The sequence below is a fragment of the Pan paniscus genome, chromosome 19, assembly GCF_029289425.2.
Source record: "Pan paniscus chromosome 19, NHGRI_mPanPan1-v2.0_pri, whole genome shotgun sequence".
NCBI classification, from domain to species: Eukaryota; Metazoa; Chordata; class Mammalia; order Primates; family Hominidae; genus Pan; species Pan paniscus.
This window is the reverse complement of record NC_073268.2, coordinates 93,225,560-93,251,694: the sequence shown is the minus strand read 5'-3', so window position 1 is coordinate 93,251,694 and position 26,135 is coordinate 93,225,560. Positions and strand designations below refer to the sequence as shown.

At 44.4% G+C, this 26,135-nt stretch overlaps 1 protein-coding gene across 4 annotated transcripts in view; it reads right to left on the bottom strand.

Moving 5' to 3' along the window:
• SEC14L1 (SEC14 like lipid binding 1) overlaps nt 1-26,135 on the bottom strand; it is a 75,777-nt gene that overhangs the window by 18,082 nt on the left and 31,560 nt on the right. For all 4 annotated transcript variants that reach the window (XM_034942968.3, XM_063599432.1, XM_063599434.1 and 1 more), the window contains 5 exons: nt 7,375-7,524; nt 7,033-7,164; nt 4,788-4,916; nt 3,425-3,659; nt 2,025-2,134 (listed from right to left, as the gene is read on the bottom strand). In XM_034942968.3, coding sequence (XP_034798859.1) covers nt 2,025-2,134; nt 3,425-3,659; nt 4,788-4,916; nt 7,033-7,164; nt 7,375-7,524 — 756 coding nt within the window. The remainder of the gene's footprint in view (nt 1-2,024; nt 2,135-3,424; nt 3,660-4,787; nt 4,917-7,032; nt 7,165-7,374; nt 7,525-26,135) is intronic.

The following is a 26,135-nucleotide window of genomic DNA, read 5'->3' as shown; positions in this document are numbered from 1 at the left end:
ATTGGTTTTATATTTGGGTTTACATAACTGGCCATGTGACTCTATTTAAATACTGAGGAAATCCCTTCACTGTCTCAGAACCAAGCAAGACTCACCTGTGTTTTGTATTTATTTGCCTCTTAAAGGCAAAGGCTGAAGATAAGGCAGCAATGTCTACTTTATATTTTTGGCCTTAACTATGCCAATCTAATTAGAATTTCCTGTATCTAAAATGGTTCCATTTATTAAAAGGCATTTTAGTGTAGTTTATGTGTAATATCAAATAAGGAATATTTAACACTTCTCACATTTTATAGACAATCTATAAGGTCAGATGCTTTTAAAAGTCAGTATGACAAGAAATAGTAGCAAGTTAAACTTTACTTTTGAATTCTTTACTGCTTAAGTCAGACTAAGTTATAATTTAGCATTGTCTTTAAAAAGTCATTCGAGGTTGGGCCCAGTGGCTCACGCCTGTAATCCCAGCCCTTTGGGAGGCTAAGGCAGGCGGATCACTTGAGGTCAGGAGTTTGAGACCAGCCTGGCCAACATGGTGGAACCCTGTTCTCTACTAAAAATACAAAAATTAGCCAGGAATGGTGGCAGAGCTAACCCCAGCTCTCAGGAGGCTGAGGCAGGATAATAGCCTGAACCTGGGAGACAGAGATTGTAGTGACCCAAGACTGCACCAGCCTGGGTGACGGAGCAAGACTCTGTATATTAAAAAAAAAAAAAAAATTCAAAAACATAAAACTGTAGAACTACCATGTGTCTACGTGATTGGCAATGGTGCTTTTGCCAACTCATTAGAAAGATTAAAGTAGAGAAGATATACACAAAGTTAAAAATTATGAGTGATCATAAGACTTAAGATAATTAAAAACAAAAACTACAGATTAAAGAAAAAGAATACAAAAAAAGCATGTTGGGTTTTCATGATGTGGCAGTATTGCTGACTAACACACAGGAATCTTCTCCAGGTTCCACTACTGTCAATCAACAGGTTGGCCTCCCTGAATAAAGAACAAGGCCAAGGCCGTGTTCTGAGTGTCACGTGGACCAAGTGTCTTCCTCCGTGGCCATGTGTTTAACCAACTCAAGAGCCTGGTCCGTCAGAACAAGAAGGGGGTGGGAACATGAGCTATTCATGACCCCAACTCCTGCGAAATAACTCAAAAGCATGTGGCCTACTGACGTGGCATCATCTTCACTCAGAAAGGACCACAGTTACGTGGAAGTGGTTAAGAATGTAGGTTCTGGAACAAAATGGCCTGGGTTCAAATCCTGACCCCACCACTCGCTGGCTGTGAGACCTCGGGCAGGTTACTTCACTGCTCTGTGCCTCAGTTTCCTCATGTGTAAAACCAGTGAGAAAAACAGCAGCAGAGAGAGCTGCCGGAAGGATGGAATAACGACCTGAAAACAGTGTCTAATACATGGTAAGAAGACAACAAACGGTGGCCATCATCACTGCAGTGGTTTTCTTGATGACTGGTATTCAACAGCACTCAGTTATTTGGTTTCTAGTAACCAGGCTGACAGAATTAGAGATCAGGCCAACTACATGCAATGCCTAGTTTCCCTTTACTAAATAATGCCAATAACTTGCTAGACACATACCAGGCTCTGCCCACTACATAACGCTTACCATAAAAATCTACACCTTTATGAGGCTAAAATTTCACCAAAAACCTGAAAATTAAAGCTCAAACATTTCTAATCTCTGATAAATCTCTGAACTCTTTTTACACCTTCTGAAAATTTGAATGTGTGAATACTTGGAACACATGTTGCTTTGTGACATGACACTGTTCGTAGCCAGACCTTGCTCTGTAAAGTCTAGAAAAATGCAGTTAGTCATGCATTATCACTTGCTATAAAGGACTTAGATTCCACAGAGACATAAATTCAATGACTTCTAAACTGGAAGAAACATTCCCAGCCGTGGAAGTTGGGAATATTACTCTTGGTGACTATGACAGAAAGAGATTCCATGATTTCACGTAGCTCTGGCCCTGCACACTGGGTGTGGTGCTGACACTCACTTTGCCCTTGTGGGTCTCCTGGAGCCACTGGCGAAGTCTAATGAGGCAGCTCTCCTGCAGCGGAGTCAAATCGCCCAGGTATCTCTTGATGTAGTCGGCATCTAGTTTGTCTGGAATGTAAGTGACATTTATTTACAACAAAGAACACTGGAGCTTTAGGCTCCCAAAGTCTTTGTGCTCAGTGGAGTTAACGTGTGGTCCTAGAGTCCTAGAGGCACATGAAACCGCAGAGATGGCAGATGTAAACCAGATTCCTTAGAGGACTTGAGGGATAGGCTCTGAGATCAAATCACTGACTAAACCACAGGTACACTTTCTGACTCAATTATCTTTCCCTGATTACCACTGAGTTACCTCTATTGCCAAATCACAATACTATTCATGACTATAATAGATATTAATGACTGTTTTAATTCCAAGAGGAACATAACATAAAAAGGACTTGCAAGATATAAAATTTATGGAAAAAAAAAAGCCAAGCAAATCTAAATCTATTTTGAATAGAGCTACTGTGTTGGAGAATGTAAGAAATCTGGTGGCTCACGCCCGTAATCCCAGCTACTCAGGAGGCTGAGGTGGGCAGATCACCTGAGATCAGGAGTTCAAGACAAGCCTGGCCAACATGGTGAAACCCCGTCTCTACTAGGAATATAAAAATTAGTCAGGCGTGGTGGTGCAGGCTTATAATCCCAGCTACTCAAGAGGCTTAGGCAGGAGAATCACTTGAACCCAGGAGACGAAGGCTGCACTGAGCCGAGATTGTGCCACTACACTGCAGCCTGGGTGACAGAGACTTTTTTATCTCAAAAATAAAAAAATAAAAAAATCAGTCAGGCGTGGTGGCACATGCCTGTGGTCCCAGCTACTCGGGAGGCTGAGGCAGGAAAATCACTTGAACCCGGGAGACGGAGGTTACAGTGAGCCAAGATGGCACCACTGCACTCCAGCCTGGGCAACAGAGCAATACTCTATCTCAAAACAAACAAACAAACAAACCAAAAAAAACACCTTCCTTAGGCCAGGCGTGGTGGCTCACACCTATAATCCCAGCACTGTGGGAGGCCGAGGCAGAAGGATTGCTTGAGCCCAGGAGTTCAAGACCATCCTGGGCAACACAGTAAGACCCCATTTCTTAAACAAACAAACAAACACCTTCCGGTATCCACAAAAGAATAAAAATAACTTGATATAATCCTTCCTACCTATTAACAAAAAATCTAATAAAAAGTAAAATGAATGTATTACATAAGCTAGAGGACAAGGGCCAGAAACGAGAGACGGGTCTTTTCTTTCTGAGTTATCTAATGTTCCAAGGAAGCGGGAACAGGCAGAGCAGAGAGAAAACGGCAACGCCGACTTCCCTAGCCTTGCTCTCGGGATGAAGCCCCTGCCAGACCCACCGTCAGGGGTTCCCACCACGGGCTCAGGTGCGCTGGGGCTGCTGAGGGCATCACCACTCAGCCCCTCCTTGAGGGCAGCTTCTGGGATGACGACAGCCATGGACGCTGCTTGTTTCTTGCAGGATGATGAAGATGTCTCTGAAGAGGGCGTGATGGAAGGCGGAGTCCAACGGGGCACAAAGGTTATGCCTTCTTCTTCTAATTGGCGAAGGTAGTATTCGATGATTTCCTTTCCCTTTAAAACAAAACCAATTTAAAGGTGAGTATATATTCAACATTCAAATTACTCATCTCTCCCAAGATTTTTCTTTTTTTCTAGCCAACAGAAGATGGTGAGCCTCATAAGCTTTTTTTTTTTTTGAGACAGGGTCTCGCTTTGTGGCCCAGGCTAGAGCGCAGTGGCATGATCACAGCTCACTGTACCCTTGACCTCCTGGACTCAAGCCATCCTACCTCAGCCTCCCCAGTAGCTGGGACTACAGGTATATGCCACCTCATCCGGCTAATTTTTGTATTCTTTGTAAATACGGGGTTTCGCAATGTTGTCCAGGATGGTCTCGAACTCTTGGGCTTGAGCAATCTGTCCACCTCAGCCTCCCAAAGTGCTGGGATTACAGGCATGAGCCAGTGTGCCCAGTCCCTCACAAGCTTTTAAAACACCAATAAAACTGAATTGCTACAAAATAAATAGAAAAAAAGAAAAGGCCAAATGCTTCTGTGTTTTTGTTTATTTTACTTGTTCTTTTCCAAGGTTTAGGAAATAGCATCTAATGAGATGGAATTTTTATATGACTATTTTAAAATGCTGATTTAGGGTACTTGTACTCAATATATGATTTCTGTCTCAATTTCAATTCTTTCCAACACAGTACCCTGAAAATGAGCCTTCAAAAACCACTCCATAATCCCACACGGATAGATTTCGAAACCACAATTCCCTAACAACTGATGAACAACAGCACAAAAACGAGAAAGGAAGGTCTTCTGTGGAAGAACTGACAATCCAAGGGGCGCAGCCTGCTCGGCAAGCACCTCCCCAGGCCCCCAGGCCTCCTCCCAATCCTGCAGCAAGGCCTGGGCGCTGTGTGCCAGCTGCTGCTGCCTCTCCCCAACTTCTAACTCTCTCAGCAACTCCAGGCAGACAGTGCCATGGCTAGAGCCACAGGCACCTCCTTCCTCCATCAGCAACCAGCACAACCTCAACCCCTATACCTAAAGATGAGGCAGGGGGTAGGGATCATAGCATCTTCCACCCAAGAAATGCTGCAAATCCCTTGCTAAGCCATCCCCAGCCTTCCAAAAAGATGGGTCATCTCAGAGACTCCTGCCCACCCTCTGCCACAAAATCCCAAGATACACTCACTTTTTTAATGTTGCTGGTATATTGTTTCATTGCAATTTTTTCCACTGTACTTTCAAAACCAAAGAAAGATTTAATATCTAAACTTGCAGACTGTTCAAAACAGGTCCAATCTTCATTTTCAGGGTGAACCTGCAGATAAAGAGAAAGCACTCTCACTGACTGCATTGACAACAGAATATCATCTGCCTGCTCCTCAGTTTAACCAGTAACCAGAAAAAAACACTTACGTTACTAATAATGCTACTACCATAAAGACAGCAGATGGAAAAAATGCCAAAATCATGTTCAAAATCAGGATCAAAAGCACATTCTAAATCATGAAGAGATCCAAATAATTGTTCAAAAACATTTCAAAGACGACTATAAAAAGGAGAGCTTCATTTTCATTCTTGCTTCATTCATTCATTCAACATACTCACTGAACAGTCTTCTCCATCATGAACAAAGAGGTACTGGCCTTGGAAGCTTTCAACAGAGTCTAACAGAGGAGACAATCAGCCAGAAACACAGTATGCAAGGAAATTAAAGATAAGTAAGTGCTATGGAAAAAAGAAAACTTGGAGCAGAGGCTAAAAGAACCAGGGATGGGGGTCAGGCATGATGGTTCACACCTGCAATCCCGACACTTTGGGAGGCCAAGGTGGGAGGATCACTTGAGTCCAGGAGTTTGAGACCAGCCTGGGCAACAGAGCAAGACCTCATCTCTACAAAAAAATTTAAAAACCAGCCAGGCATGGTGGCATGTGCCTATAGTCCCAGCTACTTGGGAGGCTGGGGCAGGAGGATCACTTGAGCCTGGGAGGTGGAGGCTGCAGTGAACTGTGATTGTTCCACTGCACTCCAGCCTGAGCGACAGGGCAAGATCCCATCCCTGAAGAAAAAAAAAAAAAGCCTGGGGGTTGGGGAGTCAGGCTGCAGAATTAAATGGGTGGCTGGGGCTGGCCAAGAAGGGGTGACCTGAGCCGAGATGGGAGGAGGTGAGACTAGAGACGTAGGGAAGAATAGCACGGCACAGCGAGCACCTTGGAGCCAAAGCCCCTGGGGGAGGCCCACTGCATGACAGCAAGGACAGGAAAGGCGTAACCAGGACAGAACTCAGGCCCTTGCAAGTCACCATAAAGACTATGGGCTCTTCCTCTGGGCGAACTGTGGAAACACTCCAGGGTTTTGAGCCCAGAGAAGTGACTTAATCTGACATACTTTAAATAGATCACTTTGAATTCAGTGTTAAGGATACACTGCAGGGGAGAAGGGCAGAAATACAGCAATCTGTCAGGAGAGTATTCTAAAAATCTGATAAAAGAAGTTCTTGAAACAGGGTGGTAAGCAGTGAAGATACTGAGACAGACAAACACTCTTGGCACTATTCTTAAAGGCACACATCTTAGTCCTTCATTACATATTTCTAACATATTACAGTAAGACCAGAAAAGAAGTGGCATATGAATGTAATATTTAAGGCCGGGCGTGGTGGCTCACGCCTGTAATCCCAGCATTTTGGGAGGACGAGGCAGACGGATCATGAGGTCAGGAGTTGGAGACCAGCCTGGCCAACATGGTGAAACCCTGTCTCTACTACAAATACAAAAATTAGCCAGGCGTGGTGGCGAGTGCCTGTAATCCCAGCTACTTGGGAGGCTGGGGAATGAGAATCACTTGAACCTGGGAGGCAGAGGTTGCAGTGAGCTGAGACTGTGCCACTGCATTTCAGCCTTGGTGACAAGAGTGAGACTCCATCTCAAAAAAAAAAAAAAAAATTAGGCCAAGGGGTGGATCACGTGAGGTCAGGAGTTCCAGACCAGCCAGGCCAACATAGTGAAACCCCATCTTTACTAAAAATACAAAAATCAGCCTGGCGTGGTGGCGCGTGCCTGTAATCCGAACTACTAGGGAGGCTGAGGCAGGAGAATCACTTGAACTCGGGAAGCAGAGGTTGCAGTGAGCCGAGATTGCACCACTGCACTCCGGCCTGGGCGACAGAGGGAGACTGTGTCTCAAAAAAGAAACAAAAAAGCAAAACCAAATCAAGGCATCACTTGGCTGCCTTAACTGCCACGACAACATAATACACTCTGCAGGAGAGACCACACCTGCTACCCTTCCTCCTACACATGAGAAATGAGTGACAACATCTAATGAAGAAGCCCTCTAAGACAAAAAGATGCGCTGTTTAAAATGGTGATCAAACAATCCTCAGAAGCCATATGTCGGCAGAACGTCTTCCGCCGAGTGACAGATTACTCACGGTGTAGCAGCAATGCTCATTAATGATGACCCGATTGGAAAACGTTTCATTATAAGCCTCAATGTGCAAAGTACGTTCCCGAGAATTCAGTGAGTTTTTCTGGACAAAATAAACATAATCAACTCCTGCAATCTTCAAAAAAAAAAGAAAGAGAAATGGGTTTATTAATAACAACCAATAGCACAGAAGCTATAGTATAAGTTCATGTTGTCTCTGGGGGCTGCCCTCCAGGATGCCCTCTCCCTCCAGGATGCCCTCTCCCTCCAGGATGCCCTCTCCCTCCAGGACACCCTCTCCCTCCAGGACGCCCTTTCGCTCCAAGACGTCCTTTCCGACCTTTACCTTCTTCAGCAGTCTGGGTGCATCTACATCCAGCTTGCAGCGCCTTTCAATGACATGAATAGCCCCATCTTCGCTCTTGAATTCATTCACAGTGTCACTGCCCACGAACATCGGAATCAAGGGACATGTAGGGAACCTCCTTTCATAGGCCTATAAATTTAAAAACCAAGAAAGCAGAAGTGAGCAAAGACACAACCTGATGTCCTGCCGCTGACTGTGTTCTCCCCGGAACAGCACCTCTCGGTGCACGGCAACAGGCAGCGCCACAACTGTCTTCACATCTGAAGCTTTCATTAAAGAAGAAAAAGACACTCCATGTCCATGGATCGGAAGATTCAACCTAGTAAAGATCTCAATTCTCCCCATAAGTAACATCATTCCTAAAAACCCCAGCAAGACTTTGTGGTAACTATAGACAAGATTGTTTTAAAATTTATATGGAAAGACAAAGGAACTAGAACAACTAAAACGATTTTGAAAAAGATGAATAAATTGGGAAGAATCAGTCACCCCGGTATTAAGGCTTACTCTATAACTACAGTAATCAAGGCCATCTAGTATTAGGAGAGGGGTAACTGACATACAGCTCTATGGGACAAAACACAGAACCCAGAAATAGACTCAAACAAATACACCCAACTGATTTATTTTTTAGTATCTGCACCTGTCAGGGAACACCGACTGATTTTCAACAGAGATGTAAAAGCAATGAGGGAAAGAAAGCAGGCCAGTCTTTTCAACATGTTACTGGAGCAATTACACATCCATGGGCTGAAACAATAATAACAATGAATCTTGACCTAAACCTCACACCTTGTATAAAAATTAACTCAAAGATCAGCGACTTAAATGTAAAACACAAAACTAAAACTTTAAGGAAAAAAAAATAGAAAATCTTTGGGATCCTGGGCTAGGCAAAGAATTCTTAGATGTGACAACAAAATCACAATCCATAGGAGAAAAAATATATAAAATGAACTTCCTCAAAGTTAAAAACATTTGCTCAGCGAAAGACCCTGTTAAGGCCGGGCGTGGTGGCTCACGCTTGTAATCTCAGCACTTTGGGAGTCTGAGGTGGGCAGATCATGAGGTCAGGAGATTGAGACCATCCTGGCTAACACGGTGAAACCCCGTCTCTACTAAAGATACAAAAAATTAGCAGGGCGTGGTGGCGGGCGCCTGTAGTCCCAGCTACTCAGGAGGCTGAGGCAGGAGAATGGCGTGAACCCGGGAGGTGGAGCTTGCAGTGAGCCGAGATCGCGCCACTGCACTCCAGCCTGGGCGACAGAGTGAGACTCCATCTCAAAACAAAACAAAACAAAACCCCTGTTAAGAGAATGAAAAAACAAACTACAAAATAGGAGGAGGGATTTACAAACCATGTATCTGACAAAGGGCTAGTGCCTAGAATACATAAAATTCTTAAAACTCAACATAAATACAGTGAGCCAGGAGAACACTAGTTTGGACTGAGCTCCTGCACCAGGCCCAGCAGACCAAACCAAAATGGAGTCCCCTCTTGGTAACCTCCATACCACCAAGCCAAAAGTAAGTTGTTTATCTGACTTTGCAAGAAGTCAGGAGAAAGAGAACAGCAAATCCCCCAAATGGGCCAGTTTGGGCCAGCGTGATAAGGAAGTCCCCTCTGCGTTAACCTTTACAAGGAAAGTCACTCTGAAACCACCCATCTGCTCTCTGTTCTCTGTGTCTGTTTCCCTCACCCCTTTTCTGTCTACAAAGCCAGCTTCCCCTGCTCAGCTCATGAGAACACTCATTCTATTTCACAGAATTCTGTTTTATAGAATGAGGGGTTGCCTGATTCTGGAATCAAAAAAGCCAATTAAGATCCATACACTAAATTTTTTGTAATTTTGTCTTTTGACACACAATTGAAATTTAAAAATGGTTAAGATGGTAAATTTCATGTGCTTTTACCATGATAAAAAAAAAAAACTCAAGAGTTTTAAAAAGTCCAATTAGAAAATGTGCAAGAGACAGTAAGTGATATCTCACCTGAGAGGACACACAGATGGCAAATAAGCACACGAGAGATGTTCATTAGAGAAAAGGGCCATTAGGGAAATGCAAATTAAAATCACAAAGGAGTATCACTATACAACTATCAGAATGGCTAAAATAAAACACAGTGCTGGTTAGGATGTGGAAGAACTGAATCCCTTCCACATCATTGGCAGGAATGTAAAATGGTGCAACCACTCCAGAAAACACTTCTTAAAACCTAAACATGCAACGGTATACAACCCAACAAATGCACTCCTGGGCATTTATCCCAGAGCAATGAGAGCTTATGTTCGCACAAAACCCCATATACAAACATTCATAGCAGCGTTACTCATAATAGAAACTGGAAACAACTCCGAGATGTCCTTCCTGAGTGAGGCTAAATGGACTGCGCTGCAGCCACACCACGGAACACTACTCAGCAAAAAAAAAGAATGAACTATTGATCCAGGTGAGGAACTGGATGAATCGTGGGAGAATTATGCTAAGCTAAAAAAAAAAGCCTCAGCAGTTACATACGGTATGATTCCCTGTCCATAACACTCTTGAAAAGACAAAACTAGAGAAACTGAAAACAGAAGAGTGGTTGCCAGGGGCTAAGGAAGGGGTGGGGACAGGAGCGAAGCAGGTGTGGCTGTAAAAGGGCCATGAGAGAGATGCCTGGGGAGCACTCTGCGTCTCGACTATGCGCACGGCAGCATCCTGACTGTGATGGTGCACACAGTTCTGCAAGATGTTATCACTGGGGGAAGATGAGTAAAGAACACATGAGATCTTTCAAGATTATTCCTTGTGAATAATTAAATTATTCAATATTATTCTTTGTAAATAATTTAATTTACTCTGTAGCAATCCACAAAGATTACCAAACTAAAGATGTTGCAGAATTCATATTAAAACCTAAGCGATCCAGAGGCCCAGGCGTGCAGATCACTTGAGCCCAGGAGTTTGAGACCAGCCTAGGCAACATAGCATAACCCCATCTCTACAAAAAATATAAAAATTAGCCAGGTGTGGTGGTACATGCCTGTAGTTCTAGCTACTCAGGAGGCTGACATGGGAGGACCACCTGAGCCCAGGAGGTGCAGGCTGCAGTGGCCTGTGATTGCACCACTGCACTCCAGCCTGGGTAACAGAGTAAGAGTAAGACCCTGTCTCAAAAAAAAAAAAAAAAAATTCCAGTAGCCCATGGTGCATGTGAACTGGAAGTCATAGGATATAGGGTAATAAGAATAAGGCCAGGTGCAGTGGCTCACGTCTGTAATCCCAGCACTTAGGGAGGCCAAGGCAGGCAGATCATTTGATGCCAGGAGTTTGAGACCACCCTAACCAACATGTCGAAACCCCATTTCTACCAAAAATACAAAAATTAGCTGGGCACGGTGGCATACACCTGTAATCCCAGCTACTTGGGAGGCTGAGGTGGGAAAATCACTAGAACCTGGGAGGCAGAGGCTGCAGTGAGCCAAAATGGCGCCACCACACTCCAAACTGGGCGGCAGAGCGAGACTCTGTCTCAGAAAAAAGGGGTGTGGTGGGGGGCATAGGGTAGTAAGAATCTAGGCTGTAAGAAGGAACCTGAAAAAGGAAACCCAGTGCCTGCCCCTGTGGTCGGCCCCATTATAAAGGAAGGTACTGCAGGATGACTCTTGCTTGACTGATAGATGTCACCCCTCTGTAAGGTTGTATGGGTTGAGCATCCCTTCTCCAAAATGCCTGGGACCAGAAGTGCTTCTGATTTCAGATTTTTTTCGGATCTTGGGAATAGCTCTATTATACTTACTGGTTGAGCATCTCAAATCCACAGATCCGAAATCCAAAATGCTCCAATGAGCATTTCCTTTGAGCATCTCAAATCCACAGATCCGAAATCCAAAATGCTCCAATGAGCATTTCCTTTGAGCATCATATCAGTGCTCAAAAAGTTTTTGATCTGGAGCATTTCAGACTTTGAACTTTCAAATTTGAGATGCTCAACCTGTACTAAAAATGAGGCGAGGTTAGAACTGTGAATTCCCATCTTAAATTAATCACAACCAAAAACAGAGTTAAGGAAGAAACCTTTGGTGTTAAAAATATTAATGAAAATGGCACAAATGGCTTTGATTTTACTTCTGACAAGGTACAAGTAGCTTCAGACCATTATTATACTAAAAACACTCCCTTTCTGGCAGCAATTCCCTGATGTTTACCTTCAACAGGACTGCCCTTCTGAACAGAAGTAATACACAGATCACAAATACTGCCATCAAGATCCCAGAAGGACTAGAGAATCACAGGAATTCCTCCACCTGCGTTTTTACTACGATTCCTTCAAAGTCACCCTCAGTTTTCTTGCCTGTTATCTCACTTTCTCTCCACAACGTTACAAGGTTAAATCAATGTGAAAAGCACATGCTACACTCCAGCTGCCTACGCACAAGGGACCATGGTAGTCAGTACAGGAGGGAGGGAAGGGAGTCAATGACATCCATGAGGGTCAGAAGGATAAGCAGGTGCCAGGAGGCAGAAGGGGGAGAACACGGTCTGCGTGGAGAGGCAGCGTGGGGAAAGCCTTTGAGAGAGAGGAGGCATGCATGCTGGGCCTCAAAGCGTGCCAGGGTCTGTTCACAGTCAGCGAGGCGGAGAGCGTTTCCAGGAAAGAACTCAGGAGTGCGACTGCAAGGCAACCTCAGGTGGCGGCAGGACCCATAGCCCCCAGGGGAGGGAAGTAGTGAGAGGTGAGGCCAGGGGTCGCTGTGGTGCATGACGATGTGGCATAGACCATGCCTTGCCGGGTGCAGACAGAAGGCCCTGGCCTTCCTCTCCAGGAGCTGGGATGGAGGGAGCGCGAACAGGTGGCCAGAGTCACATTTTCAGAAAATTAATATGAGACTCATGCGCAGGATGGTCTGGAAAGGATGCAAAACCCACATGTGGTAGCCAATTATATTTGCTTCTTAAATGTTCTTACTTTGGAAGTTAAAAATATATTCTTTATATTTATCTGCTCCCCTCTTCTACTCAAACATATTCTGAATCCCATTACTGCCAGAATCTTGAAAAATCACTCAGTATCTGTCTCTTCATACACTTTATGTAAACAACACTTAAGCAGTTTAATCACCTGCTCAGATCCCACCACAGATAAGTCCCATTCAAAGCCCTAAGAATTTATTAAGTACCGAACACGAACAATTCCTAGGAAAACAGATTGGCTACCATTTGTTCTATACGGACACTGAAAACCATCTAAACTGACTTCCACTGCACTCTAACTAAAAAAACAAAAACAAAAAAAACTGGCTTTGTACATTCCAGTACTGTGACGTACCAAGAAATTGAGACTTACAAAGGTTTCAAACAAAATGCATCTTTTTAAGTGACATATAGGGCAGAGTAAGCACTTACTAAGAGGTAGCCTTAGCTAGAACTAGGCCATTTTCAAAATACACACACCATCCTTCCAATTCCTGAAACAAGGGTGGTCAGCATAAGGTGTCACCCACGCAGCCTCACCTTGAATTTCAACCACACTAAAAACGTTCCCTTCCCTGTAAAATTATCCATCCATGTAGACTCATATTTGCACAGACATTCACTTTACCTTGGCATGCCCAACCAGATGGCATTTAAGGTATCCAGGCTAAGGAGCAGCTAACTCAGAAGCTGCACTGACCTCTCCAGAGCTCTGTCAGCATCAGGGGCAGTTAGCAAGCGCCTCCCTTACTCTCTCCACAGTCTCTTCCAAGCCTGTCACTCTGCCACCAAATGCACTGCTAGGCTGCAGGGCAGAGACTTTTTATCCTCAGGAGAACGAGGACTTCAATGCCTAAAACAAAGTCGTTGTCCAAAAAACATGTTTTGAAGCATACACTACAATCTTACTCAATAAAAAGATAAGTACTGCCTTTTGTTTCTGCACTCTCTTACCCTGACCCGTCTTTCAGAGATATGTTAAGGTCAGTAAATTCTGCATACCGTCAGCATACACAATTCTAACTGTGGAGGGTTCTGGAAATGAAAAGACTGCAAAAAGTAGATGTAACTTTCATCTCTGGGATGGCTTAGGTACCAGAACCTGAGTTTTTCAGCATGAGCTACAAGCCATGCAAGTTTCTACAAAGTATGTAAGCAGGCCCTGAAAAACAGAAGCATTCTAATTTGATTAAAAACATCAATCTATGTACTAGCTCCTAGCTCTTTCCATTGGAAGGGGTGAAAAGCAATGACACCTCAGTTCATGATGAGCAAACTTGGCAACCAGATCTTGATTTCCAAATACCAGTCCCTATTACAAAGGAATCCGTGCGGTTGATTACAAGTCTGGAGCAAGGGAAGGTCAAGGCGAGGCAGCAACATTTCTCACCAGGAGGCGAGGGAGTGCTCAGTGACAGATGGGCATATGTCCAAGGGACAGAGGAACCAGCCTGAAGGGGCTCCACTCACCAAGTCTGGGACAATTTGAACACCAGAAAGAAAAAAAGGTGGCAAAGCATTATAAACCACATAGTGATACTCAACAGGGGAGAAAATTTTTCAGGAAAAAAAAAATCTAATAAACACAGAAGGATTGCCAATTAGGAAATCACCATTTTCTAGCCACCAATGCACAATAACTGATTCAGACAAGGATCATCAATGAACGCTAACGTAAGGCATTCAGAAGAGACAGGGTCTCAAATTATCATCCTGCAGGTTACAGATAAATTTAACAAAGGAACAAAGGTGGGTACCTTTACAATGGAAAGATCTCATGGGCACCACCTTCACCAAATGACTGAACTGAGCGCCAGCAACAGGACAGCCGCAGAGCCTGGCGTGATGCAGCGGAAGCAGACACAAACACCACAGACTTCTGCGGCCCTCAGGACAAAGATGGTTGACCCTTAGCTAATCATGAGGAAATAAGGCCGGGCATGGTGGCTCACCCCTGTAATCCCAGCACTTTGGGAGGCCAAGGCAAGCGAATCACCTGAGGTCAGGAGTTCGAGACCCGCCTGGCCAACATGGTGAAACTATGTTTCTACTAAAAATACAAAAATTAGCCGGGCGTGGTGGCGCATGCCTACAATCCCAGCTACTCGGGAGGAAATCATCAGACAAACCCAAATTATGGAACATTCTACACAACCACCCTAGACGCTTAAACGAAAAAAAAAATGTCAGAGTCTTGAAAGATAAACAGAAGAAGCAAGGAACTGTCTAGAATAAAGGCATCTAAAGAGAGAACAACCAAATGCAATGCTGCATTAGCTCTTGGATTGGCTATCGAAACATCTGGGGAACAACCAAGGAAATGCAACCATGCGTTTCATATTGAATAACCCTTTTTTATTTTTTATTTCTATTTTTCTGAGACAGGGTCTCACTCTGGTCACCCAGGCTGGAGTGCAGTGGCACAGTCTTGGCTCACTGCATCCTCCGCCTCCTGGCTCAAGTGATCCTCCCACTTCAGCCTCCCAAGTAGCTGGGACCACAGGTGCACGATTCTTTGCCTGTGATAATAATCACAGCTAGACAGAAGAATATCTATTCTTAGGCAATACATGTTTTAGTATGTAGGGGTAAAGTGTCATGACATAAAGCAACTTACTTTCAAATGTTTCTACAAAATGTATGTGCACATGTGTTTGTGAAAGAGACAGAGAAAGCAAATGTGCTAATTTACCTAGGGGACATGCATACAGGTGTTCACAGTACTTTTCTACCAACTTTTTAAAAAAATGAGCATTACTCATAATAAAAAGTTTGGAAAGCCATTAATAGTTTGAAAAAGGTAGCTTTAGGGGAGAAAGTCCACATGTCAAATAAAACCTGCTTTTATGACAGAGTCAGAGCCTACACAGATTGGTACAAACCAAGAAATCAACCTACAGTTTTTATTGTCTTTTGCAATAACTGATTAAATACAACACTGCCACGTTTTAGATGTGAAAACGTGTACAAATTTTAGGTCTGCCCGAAGCTCTGGTCGAGGTGGTGGCAGGCCTGGTGCGCAGCACAGCGGGACGGGGCCTTCTCCTGGGGCCTCAGCACTGGCTCCAGCTCCTTGGGGCTAGGAGGAGCAGCGGCCTGGGGAGCTTATGCTTTTCAAGCAAAGCCAGCAACCTGGACTTTTCTGGAAAGCTTCTCTATTTTTAAAACCCCGTTTGAGCCACAGAGCCCACACCAGCAGGCCTTCACGTTTTATCTCTGCACTAAAAGAATGTGGGAAGAACCCCTTTTTCAACTCTCCCAGGTTCAAATCACTGCGCCGGAAGAGCAGCAGCAATTTCCAGGTATCCACAGTGTCATCCAGCCATTTCCTAATCACGCCCAACATTTACCAAACACACAGTCAAGAAAGGCTGGACGAAATGAACTCTCCCAGAAGTAAGTTCCTCAGAGAGGGAGAAAGGTTCTTTGATGTATCCTTTTTAAAGGAAAAATTATTTCTGTAAGTGTAAGACAAATAACTACTGTAATCATCTGCTCACTCATTTTTACACAGCAATTGTTTCAGTAATAAAAACAAAACTAGGGCCTCATCAACCTGACCCTGGGAGGAAGCTCCTCCCGGGTAACTGCTTCCTCCCACCTTCCTACACCCACTCTTCCTCTTTCAAAAGGGATTTCTGAGCCTGCAATTTGGAAGGCTGGCAACAGCACTTTCAGCTTTTAACCAACCTTTGAATGCAGTTTTGACATATTAAAAGCTAGTACTGTGCTAAAGAAAGCCATATTTTTGTGAAGACATTTCAACTTGAAAATTAATGAGCTGAATGCTGACTCCACCAGAAAAACCCATTCAAAACAAATTCAACCTAAAGAGCCTACCTTTAACGTGAGCTATGTTCATACCCAGTTTAGCCAACACACCAAGCCAGCTGTTTTCCATGCAACCACTGGGATATTCTACAGCATCAGACATGACCCTCAAACTCATTTATACACAGATCTGGTTTTACCCTGGAAAGAACCAGTAAGTAAGACAACTAACTACGGCCTCAGTCTCTCTACAAGCTGCCAGTGCTCAAAGAAACAAGTATTCAACATATCAAGAAAATGTGTCCAACTTTGTAGGCTGCATTAAAAAAAGAAAGAAAGAAAACGTGGCAAACTGACCAAAGTCCCTCAGAGTTCTAATTCTATAATTCACACACTATCAAAGTAACAGCTCTTTACAGAGGGCCTACCACATGCAGGCCCTATACTAAAAATTCTAAGGAATATACAAGTGGAAGGCACAGGAACATGGCTTATTTAGAGAGGCAAGACAGAAAAACTCATAACTAGCTGGGTGGGGTGGCTCACGCCTGTAACCCCAGCACTTTGGGAGGCTGAGGTGGGTAGACTACCTCACCCGAGGTTAGGAGTTTGAGACCAGCCTGGCCAACATGGTGAGACCCCATCTCTACTAAAAATACAAAATTAGCTGGGCATGGTGGTGCACGACTGTAATCCCAACTACTCAGGAGGCAAGGCTGGAGAATCACTTGAATCCGGGAGGCGGAGGATGCAGTGAGCTGAGACTGTGCCATTGCACTCCAGCCTGCGCAACAAGAGCAAAACTCTGTCTCAAAAACAAAAACAAATGTATAACTATATACAGCAATAGAAAAGAAGACTGAGAAAGAAGGTGATTAATACCAAAGACTGTATTAACAAAAAGAAATCTGCTTAAGCTATTCAGGGGGAAACCACTTCAGGTTGGATGGTTACAGAGGGCTTTGCTGGGGTGGTGATGTCTGCAGAGGGCTCTAAAGAGAAACCCAGAGAGAGAGGAACATTCCTGGCAGGGAGAGCATCAGCAAGAGGGAGCAAGACATGGGCCAACTCCAGAGAAGCCTCTCAGACCTACTTATAGAACATCAGTTTCCTCAGACGCTGGCTCAGACACAAGCGGTCATTCCATGAACAGCTTCAAGCACCGCGGTCTGCTGCTGAAACTCCAAGCAAATAAACATCGAAGCTACTTCTAGACCGTAAGAGTGACAAGGACACAGGAAGACTACTTGTAATCACAATTCAGTCCTCTGTAGGCTCCTGTACCCCACCTCGTTTCCTCATCAGAAGGCTACCAAGAGAAACAACTTCTGTTTAGTCCACTGGTAAACCGAGGTTTCAAATTGCATGCTATTTGTGAATATGTGTTCATACCTAATAAGGTATTTATAAAAACTAAAATTCATAAAAACTTGAGCCCTTTCAAAGAAAAGTCAGGATCCCAGCAGTTACGGCATACCCGTCCACTTGTCCAAATACTGACAGCCCAGAGCAACCACAGCTAGGATCAAAGGCCGCTTCTGGCAAACTCACAATGGTACATGGCATGCACATTAACTAGGGAAAGAAGTGCCACACCTCAACCAAAGTCAGCTGCCTCGGGTACCAGTCTTCAGTGAGAGAAACGCATCAAGTCACAACAGCAGACTGGTAATCTGCGCTTAGATCAAACCAGAAAATAAGGCTGAGGTGGGAGGATCGCGGGAGCCTAGGAGATGGAGGCTACAGTGAGCCATGATCACGCCACTGCACTCCCAACGGGGTGAAAGAGCCAGACCTTATCTCAAACAAAAACAAGAAAATACAATGACAATACTAAAATTAAAAACAAGCCGGATGCGGTGGCTCACTCCTATAATCCCAGCACTTTGGGAGGCCAAGGCGGGCAGATCACCTGAGGTCAGGAGTTAAGAGACCAGCCTGGCCAACGTCTCTACTAAAAATAGAAAAATTAGCTGGGCATGGTGGCAGGTGCCTGTAGTCCCAGCTACTCGAGAGGTTGAGGCAGGAGAATCGCTTGAAACCAGGAGGCAGGGGTTGCAGTGAACCAAGATCACGCCACTGCACTCCAGCCTGGGTGACTGTGTGAGAATCCCTCTCAAAAAAATAACATCATAAAGTAACATAACATAACATAACATAACATCAAAATAAAACAAAACAAAACAAAACAAAATAAAAACCTAAAAACAAATACGTAGGCCAGGCGCGGCGGCTCATGCCTGTAATCCCAGCACTTTGGGAGGCTGAGGCGGGCGGGTCACAAGGTCAAGAGATCAAGACCATCCCGGCTAACACAGTGAAACCCCGTCTCTACTAAAAATACAAAAAAAAAATTAGCCGGGTGTGGTGGCGGGCGCCTGTAGTCCCAGCTACTCGGGAAGCTGAGGCAGGAGAATGGCGTGAACCTGGGAGGTGGAGCTTGCAGTGAGCCGAGATCGCGCCACTGCACTCCAGCCTGGGCGACAGAGTGAGACTCCATCTCAAAAAAAAAAAAAAAAAAGTAAAAATTTGACATAATCCAAGACATTTCTGAGATCAAACACATATGAAGCTTAAATTATGAACTTCATCTTAGAAGACCTCAAACTCCATGGTTCTGATGATACACTTTCTCCAAAGCTAACATTTAGCACGGAAAAGTAAGTTCATCCTAAAGTGCTATAAAATCAAAGGAAAAAGTATCATGATAGATGCGAAGTAACCCAACAAAAAAGGTTGGGTTTCTTTTCTAGGGCCTTCTCATTGAGGTATGATTATGATGAGTATCGTGGAAGGCATTAATTATAGCTGAAAGAACAGACAGTAAACATGCTGCTCACGTGCCACGCACAAAACATTTGCACTTCCAAGTATTCTGGCATTTTTGACTGGGAATAGGTTCTTTTTACCGCCCCTCTCTCAATGCCTGCCTTCACAGTTTCCCACGCAATGGTATAAAGCAGCTATGTTTACTTTTGATCAAGGAGCCATTTCAACACACATCATACCACACAACAGACAGGGAATGGGCCAACCCCGGGAGGGCTGTGAGATATTCCGCATCAACCATCGGAGCTTCTTCCATTCGTACACCCACTCCTTTGCTCCAAGAGTTCCAGACATGATATATATTTTTGCTAGAGGACAGGAGAAAGAAACTTCAAAATCTCTTCCAAATTCCACGTTTTCTCTTAGGAAACAGCATGGCTCTTCAAGGTATCCGTGCCACCTGGGGTGTTAAGCCTGTGACAAGGAAAGGTCACTACATCCAGTGACCATCTGTGTGTTCCACCCTCCAGCCTATGCTGAACTTCACCTGGACTACCTTCGTTTAACACACAGAGAGTCCCCAACTCCTACCGGTCCGTGCGCTGCTGAGAACCTGGCCACGCTGCCGGCGTGCCAGCATTACTGCCTGAGCTCCACCTCCTGTCGCATCAGTGGCAGCATCAGACTCTCATAGGAGTGAGAGCCCTATTGTGAACTGCACACACAAGGGATTGAGGCTGCACACTCTGTAAGCTGCATGCTCCGTAAGAGAATCTAACGCCTGATGATCTGAGGTGGAAGAGTTTCGTCCCGAAACCATCCCCTTCACCCCACAATCCGTGGAACAACTGTCTTCCACAAAACCAGTCACTGGTGCCAAAAAGGCTGGGGACCACTGCTTTAACAGAGACCTTCACATGACTTTATTAGCAGGCAACAGTGACACAATTCTAAAGGACCTTGAAAAAATTACCCACAAAATTAAAAACTTCACACGTAAAAAGTTTTAATTCCACAGAGAGGTCACTCATCTGATTTATCCACATTATATTTTAAAATAATGTCAAAAAACACACAGTAGTAGGGTTTTTTTTTCTGACCTCTTAAAATAATTCAAGTTAGTGACACCCACACTGTGTTTGACTCTATTCTGGAAGGCCGTGTTCTTGCAGCTCTGAGTGGCAGGTGGGATGGAAGTGCTATGAACCAAAATTACTGACGACGGTCTCCTCCTCAAGAGCAAGAGAAGCTGCTACTAAATACAGCTCCATCCGCTTTAAGATTTTCTGCCATAAATTTCCCTAAACCTTTGGGTCCTAGAAACAAGTGCTAGTGCATGAACACTGCACTCCAAAAAAAAAAGGCGGGGGGGAGGGGAACAAAGGGAAAAAGCCACGAGTACAAAGGAGCAGGCAAGCAAATCTTAGCAAAGAACTAGGGCATTACCCACCAAACCTAATTTCACAGCTCTGTGACACCCCCAACTCTGTCCCCCAATGACAGTGGCTATGATTTTATACTCTTCATATGACAGCCATGTGTCCTGTCAAAATTGTTCCTGGTCCATACAAAAGAACTAGGTATATGTCAGTTATTTCACAGTATCCAGCAGAGGATTACAGCTTCTAAGTTTGGAACCACTGCTATAAGCACAAAACAAGCATGAAAACAAAAAATTATGCTCAAAAGAAAAATAATCATCTGCTAAAACACTAGCATGTCTACATTTGGCTAAATCAAGACTACTGTTCAGATCTAGCATTAGATATAATGTTTTAAGAGGGGGTCAGTTTCAGATTGTTCTAGTTAAAGACAAACACTATGCCTTCTCTCCTTGCTGAAACTAACATACATGCAACTAACCATAGCTAAAACTGGTTTAACAAGGTCTTCTGGAATATTTTCTCTTAAAGTACTTTTAATGTATTCTTCTTCAAGAATTTCCAGCCAAGACTACCTGGAAACTTTTGTTAACACTATTTAATAGGCTGACATAGAGTTACTGAGCTTTCAAATGAAATTCAAAGTATAATCTAGTATGCCTGATCAATTGTATCTTTTGCATTTAAATTTAAATTAGAAAAATAAGGCCCATCATTATTCTACTGTCTGTTACATTTCTGAAAGATCTCAATACGGACAACTCAGACATCAGCCCGGGGGCTCTATGTTTTAAATTTGCTCACTGTCCTGAACATAATCATCTCAGACATTCCTGACCAGCTCATCTGGGTACATTTGTCCTTCAGCACTGTCACATGTGTTCCTTGATGTCTCAGTAACTTTCATGGTGCCTCAAGACCAAAAAAATTGATGATTTATTAAGTTACTATGTCCAAACAATTTAAAAAGCATTTATGTCCTAATAACTTAGTAACCATTTGAAAAAATAATAAACTTAAGTTGAAGAAAAAATGTCTTTGCTTCATTCTTAATCAGAAGGATTTCTAAGGATGTGTAAAGTTGCATCGTCAAAATCCAAAGACATGTACAACACAGAGTGAACCTAGATATAAACTACAGATTCTAGTTAAAAATACCATAATTGGCCAGGTGCAGGGGATCACGCCTGTAATCCCAGCACTTTGGGAGGCCAAGGTGGGCAGATCACCTGAGGTTGGGAGTTCAAGAACACCCTGACCAACATGGAGACACCCCGTCTCTACTAAAAATACAGCAATTAGCCGGGCATGGTGGTAGGCACCTGTAATCCCAGCTACTCAGAAGGCTGAGGCAGGAGAATCACTTGAACCTGGGAGGTGGAGGATGCAGTGAGCCAAGACTGTGCCACTGCACTCCAGCCTGGACAACAGAGCGAGACTCTGTCTCAAAAACAAATGAACAAACAAAAAACCATAATTATTGTGTAAGAGACATCCAGTGGGGAAAAAATAATGTTGTCAATATTAGTTCATCAATTTTAACAAACATACTGATAGAGGCAGGAGGCAGACAAATGCCTAGGCAGACAGGAGCAGGTCCCCAGTGAAATCCAACCTTCAATCTGGAGAGAGTCCTGGGTAAATCCTCAGACGGGACTGAGAACCCACCTTCTCATTTGGCACAGTTTCCTCTGATTGATCCGTCTTTCACCTATTTTACATATACCTATCCTTTCCTAATTGGTTTACTTTTTTTTTTTCAAGACTGAGTTTCGCTCTTATTGCCCAAGCTGGAGTGTAATAGCATGATCTCGGCTCGCTGCAACCTCTGCCTGCTGGGTTTGAGTGATTCTCCTGCCTCAGCCTCCTGAGTAGCTGGGATTACAGGTGTGCAGCACCACGCTCAGCTAATTTTTGCCTTTTTAGTAGAGACAGGGTTTCACCATGTTGGTCAGGCTGGTCTCAAACTCCTGACCTCAGGTGATCCACCTACCCCGGCCTCCCAAAGTGCTGGGATTACAGGCATGAGCCACCATGTCCAGCCTCCTAATTGGTTTTCTACACTATCATGCCCACCTTTGAGTGGTGTCTTCACTTTAACCTTTTTTGCATACTCACAAACCAATCAGCACACACTCCCTATTCTGAGCCCATAAAAAGCCCTGGGCTCAGCTACACGGAGGCCGGAAATTAAAGAAAAATAAAATTTAAAAGAAAGACAAATAAGTTTTCCTGTATTAGGCTGATTTGTCCCAGAGGCAGCAACAGGCACAGCCTAGACCCAGGAAAAGTCTTGATAATATTATCTAATGTGCTCTGGAGACTTTCCCAGCACTCCCTCAACACAGGGAGAAGAAAAAACAAATTTTTCTTTGTTTTATAGAATGAGTTTATAGATTCCTGTTCTCTGTAACTAGTGACTTCAAGTATTGTTTTATCTAAGAAATACAATGAAGGTCATGAAAAGCCTGAGTAGGCCTGAACTACAGCTGCCCGGGCACCACAGTGAAGGTTATAGGATAAGTCCATGCCTAGGCAAACACAGATAACGGACATCTGGGTTGCACAGCAACAGTTATGTGCAATCCTGAGTTATGAACCTGTAACGATTTAATTAACTGTCTTTGTCCCACCTCTGTATCCCTGCTTTCACGCCACTATAAGCTTGCTTTAGCTAGCCCACCCCCTTCTGTGAAGTGTGTATAAAAGTCAAGTGCTGTCTTTGTTCTGAGCCCAACCTTTGGGTGTGAATCTGCTGGGCCTGAGTGCACTCAATAAAAGATTCTCCTGTTTTAACCCGAGATCTCTCTCTCGTCCTCCTGAATCCTGCAACAATACTAGTGCCAGAGATGATGAATTCCTCTTCAAAGGGTTTAACTGTGTAACGTCCTTGTTCTTTGTTCGGAAGCCCAACCTCCTTAATACTCTCGTTTCTGGCCTGCAAACAACCCTCCTGCTCTTGTTGTGCCCTGACATGCTCAGACAAGTCCAGACATACCTTGTACTGTAACAGACAGACTGCTCCTATCCCCTCCTTCTCTTACAAATCATGCGTTTATCCTATTCAAAAAAGTTTATGTCTTACCCAACCGGGATCAGTTTAGATTGTACAGTCCAATCCTAGCCAACAGGGGAAGGACACCGACAGGAACTGCGTTAGGGATAAAAACCCCTTCCCTCCTTTGTTCAGTGTGCTCTTGCAGTCGTAACAGACGCAGGCGGCACCCTTCTGCAAAAGTAAATTGCCTTGCTGAGAAATCCTTTGTCTCAGTGCTAGTTTTTCTCTTGAGCACCGCTTACTTGTTCCCAACAATCTGGGGGCCCATCCAGGATTCCTATTCTCCTCTGGGGAAGGGTCTCCAGTCCTCACTCGTGAGGAGACAGGTCCCACTGCCTCGTTGTGGTGGCCTCAAGGGTTAGGGATCGAGACCCACCTGGTGTGACGAATAAACCCGGACGCTTAGCAACGCGGGAGAAAAAGGCCTACAAATACCACGGTGACCAGGTAACTCTGTGCAGAGACAAAGGTTAAGAAAAAACACAATGGCAGTGAAGTATTTCCTTGGTGGTCTGGACATCCTGGAGGTTGAAAGTGTGTGAATGAGACGCACAATTGAGTGTGGAGTCCGGATCTGTGGTTCCATGGTCACCTCATACAGCTTAGGACAGCTTGCCTGTCTTGCCTGTCAGGGGATCATACCGACCCGCCAACGCTAAGGGGGACCTGAAAATTCCCACAAAGGAAGCAGCCAGAGAAGGATTAAGCAGAAGCAAAAGAATACAAGAAATCTCAAGTAAGGGGGGTTGGGCCTCTAAAGAAAGAGTGCAAGAGGCCAGGCGCAGTGGCTCATGCCTGTAATCCCAGCACTTTGGGAGGCCGAGGTAGGCAGATCACAAGGTCAGGAGTTCAAGACCAGCCTGGCCAACATGGTGCAACCCCATCTCTACCAAGGAAATAAATAAATAAATAAATAAAATACAAAAAATTAGCCAGGTGTGGTGGTGTGTGCCTGTAGTCCCAGCTACTTGGGAGGCTGAGGCAGAAGAATCGCTTGAACCCAGGAGGCAGAGGCTGCAGTGAGCGGAGATCGTGCCATTGCATTCCCGCCTGGGCAACAGAGAAAGACTCCACCTTAAAAAAAAAAAAAGAAAAAAAGAAAGGGTGCAAGAAATCTCTAGTAAGAGAGGTTGAGCCTCACAAACTCAAAAAAACACCTTCTCCAGGATGCGAAATACCCCAAGCAAGACAACAGAATTTCCCGGGACAGCCCCTTAGGTCTCCTGCTAAAATACTGGAAAGATAATGAAAGGACTAAAAATAAGAAAAAGCAACAAATGATAAAATATTGTTGTTTTATTTGGACTAAGGAAACTATCCTCAAACCATCAGTTTTCTGGCTACAGTTTGGGTCAAATGAGGATTGGATTTGTCAACTTTTAATAGAGTATGTGAATAACAAGAGTCCTGTCCCTCAGGAGGAGATACGCTATGCCCTGTGCTGACGGCAGGGGCCTGTCCACCTCTACCCCCTCAAAGCCAGTAAGAATAAGCCAGAAACTACTTACCCTATAGAAACTAAGGCCCCCACCCCTAAGCAACCCACATGGGATCCTTTAGACCATCTGCCTCAGCCAGATACCTCTCACCTCCCTCCCCCTCAGGCAGCCACCCTGGACCCTTCCCCCGACTCACGTTGTGCCCCCTCTTTATAAACCTAACTCCTGGAATCATTCCCAGCCTGAGGGCCCTCCCCCAGGAAGACTTCAATGTGAGACAGAACAATGTAAAAAGGATATTCAAAACTTCCCTTTCCCCACCACTTCTAAAGAGTTAGCTCCAACTCTCTTCCCCTTAAGGGAAGTGCCCCTCAGAGGAGGCTGAATGCTCCATTAACTAGCTCAGAGGTCCGAAACCCACAAAGGGAGCTCAAACCACTCTTAAGTGACTCTTATATAGTGGCTGACCAGATTAATCAATTTCTCGGACCCCAGATATATACTTGGGCTGAGCTAATGTCTATCCTAGGTATTCTCTTTTTAGGAGAAGACAGGAGCATGATTCGCAGGGTTGCCATGACAATTTGGGAACATGAGCATCCCCCAGGTCAGAACGTCCCAGCAGCTGAGCAAAAACTTGCGGCCGCAGATCCTCAATGGGATAGTAACAACACAGCCTACTGAAGGAATATGCAAGACCTTGGAGAACTGATAATTAAAGGAACTCAAAAATCTGTACTCCGCATCCAAAACATTCCCAAAGCTTTCTATGTACAACAAGGGAAGGATGAAGGACCTACAGAGTTCTCAGAAAGGCTCAAGGAGCAAGCGAGGATATATGCAGGTCTAGGTTCAGAAGACCCTCTTGGGCAGGGGATGTTAAAGCTCCATTTTGTTACCAATAGTTGGCCAGACATCACAAAACACGTTATAGAAAATAGAGAACTGGAAAGATAAATCTATAGAGCAGCTTTTGAGAGACGCTCAAAAGGTATATGTATGAAAAGATGAGGAAAAGAAAAGCAAAAACAAAAAGCAAGGATCATGCTGTCCGCCCCACAACAGAACACTCAGGGGTCAAAACCTATAAAGAACTTAAGCCCCCACTTTCCAGGCCATATAAAGGCTATAAAACAGCACAGCCAAAGAACCCAAAAGTAGAGGGGGAAACGGGCAAAACAAATGCTTCAAGTGTGGAAAAATAGGCCACTTTAAAAAGGAATGTCCCAGATGGGAAAAAGAGAAAGAAGTCATTCTACTCATGACCTTGGAGGAAGAACACGGCGGTCAAGGGCTCCACTCTTTTTTTTACCTCAAGTCCCACCAAGAGCCCTTGATAAATTTAGAGGTGGGACCCAAACC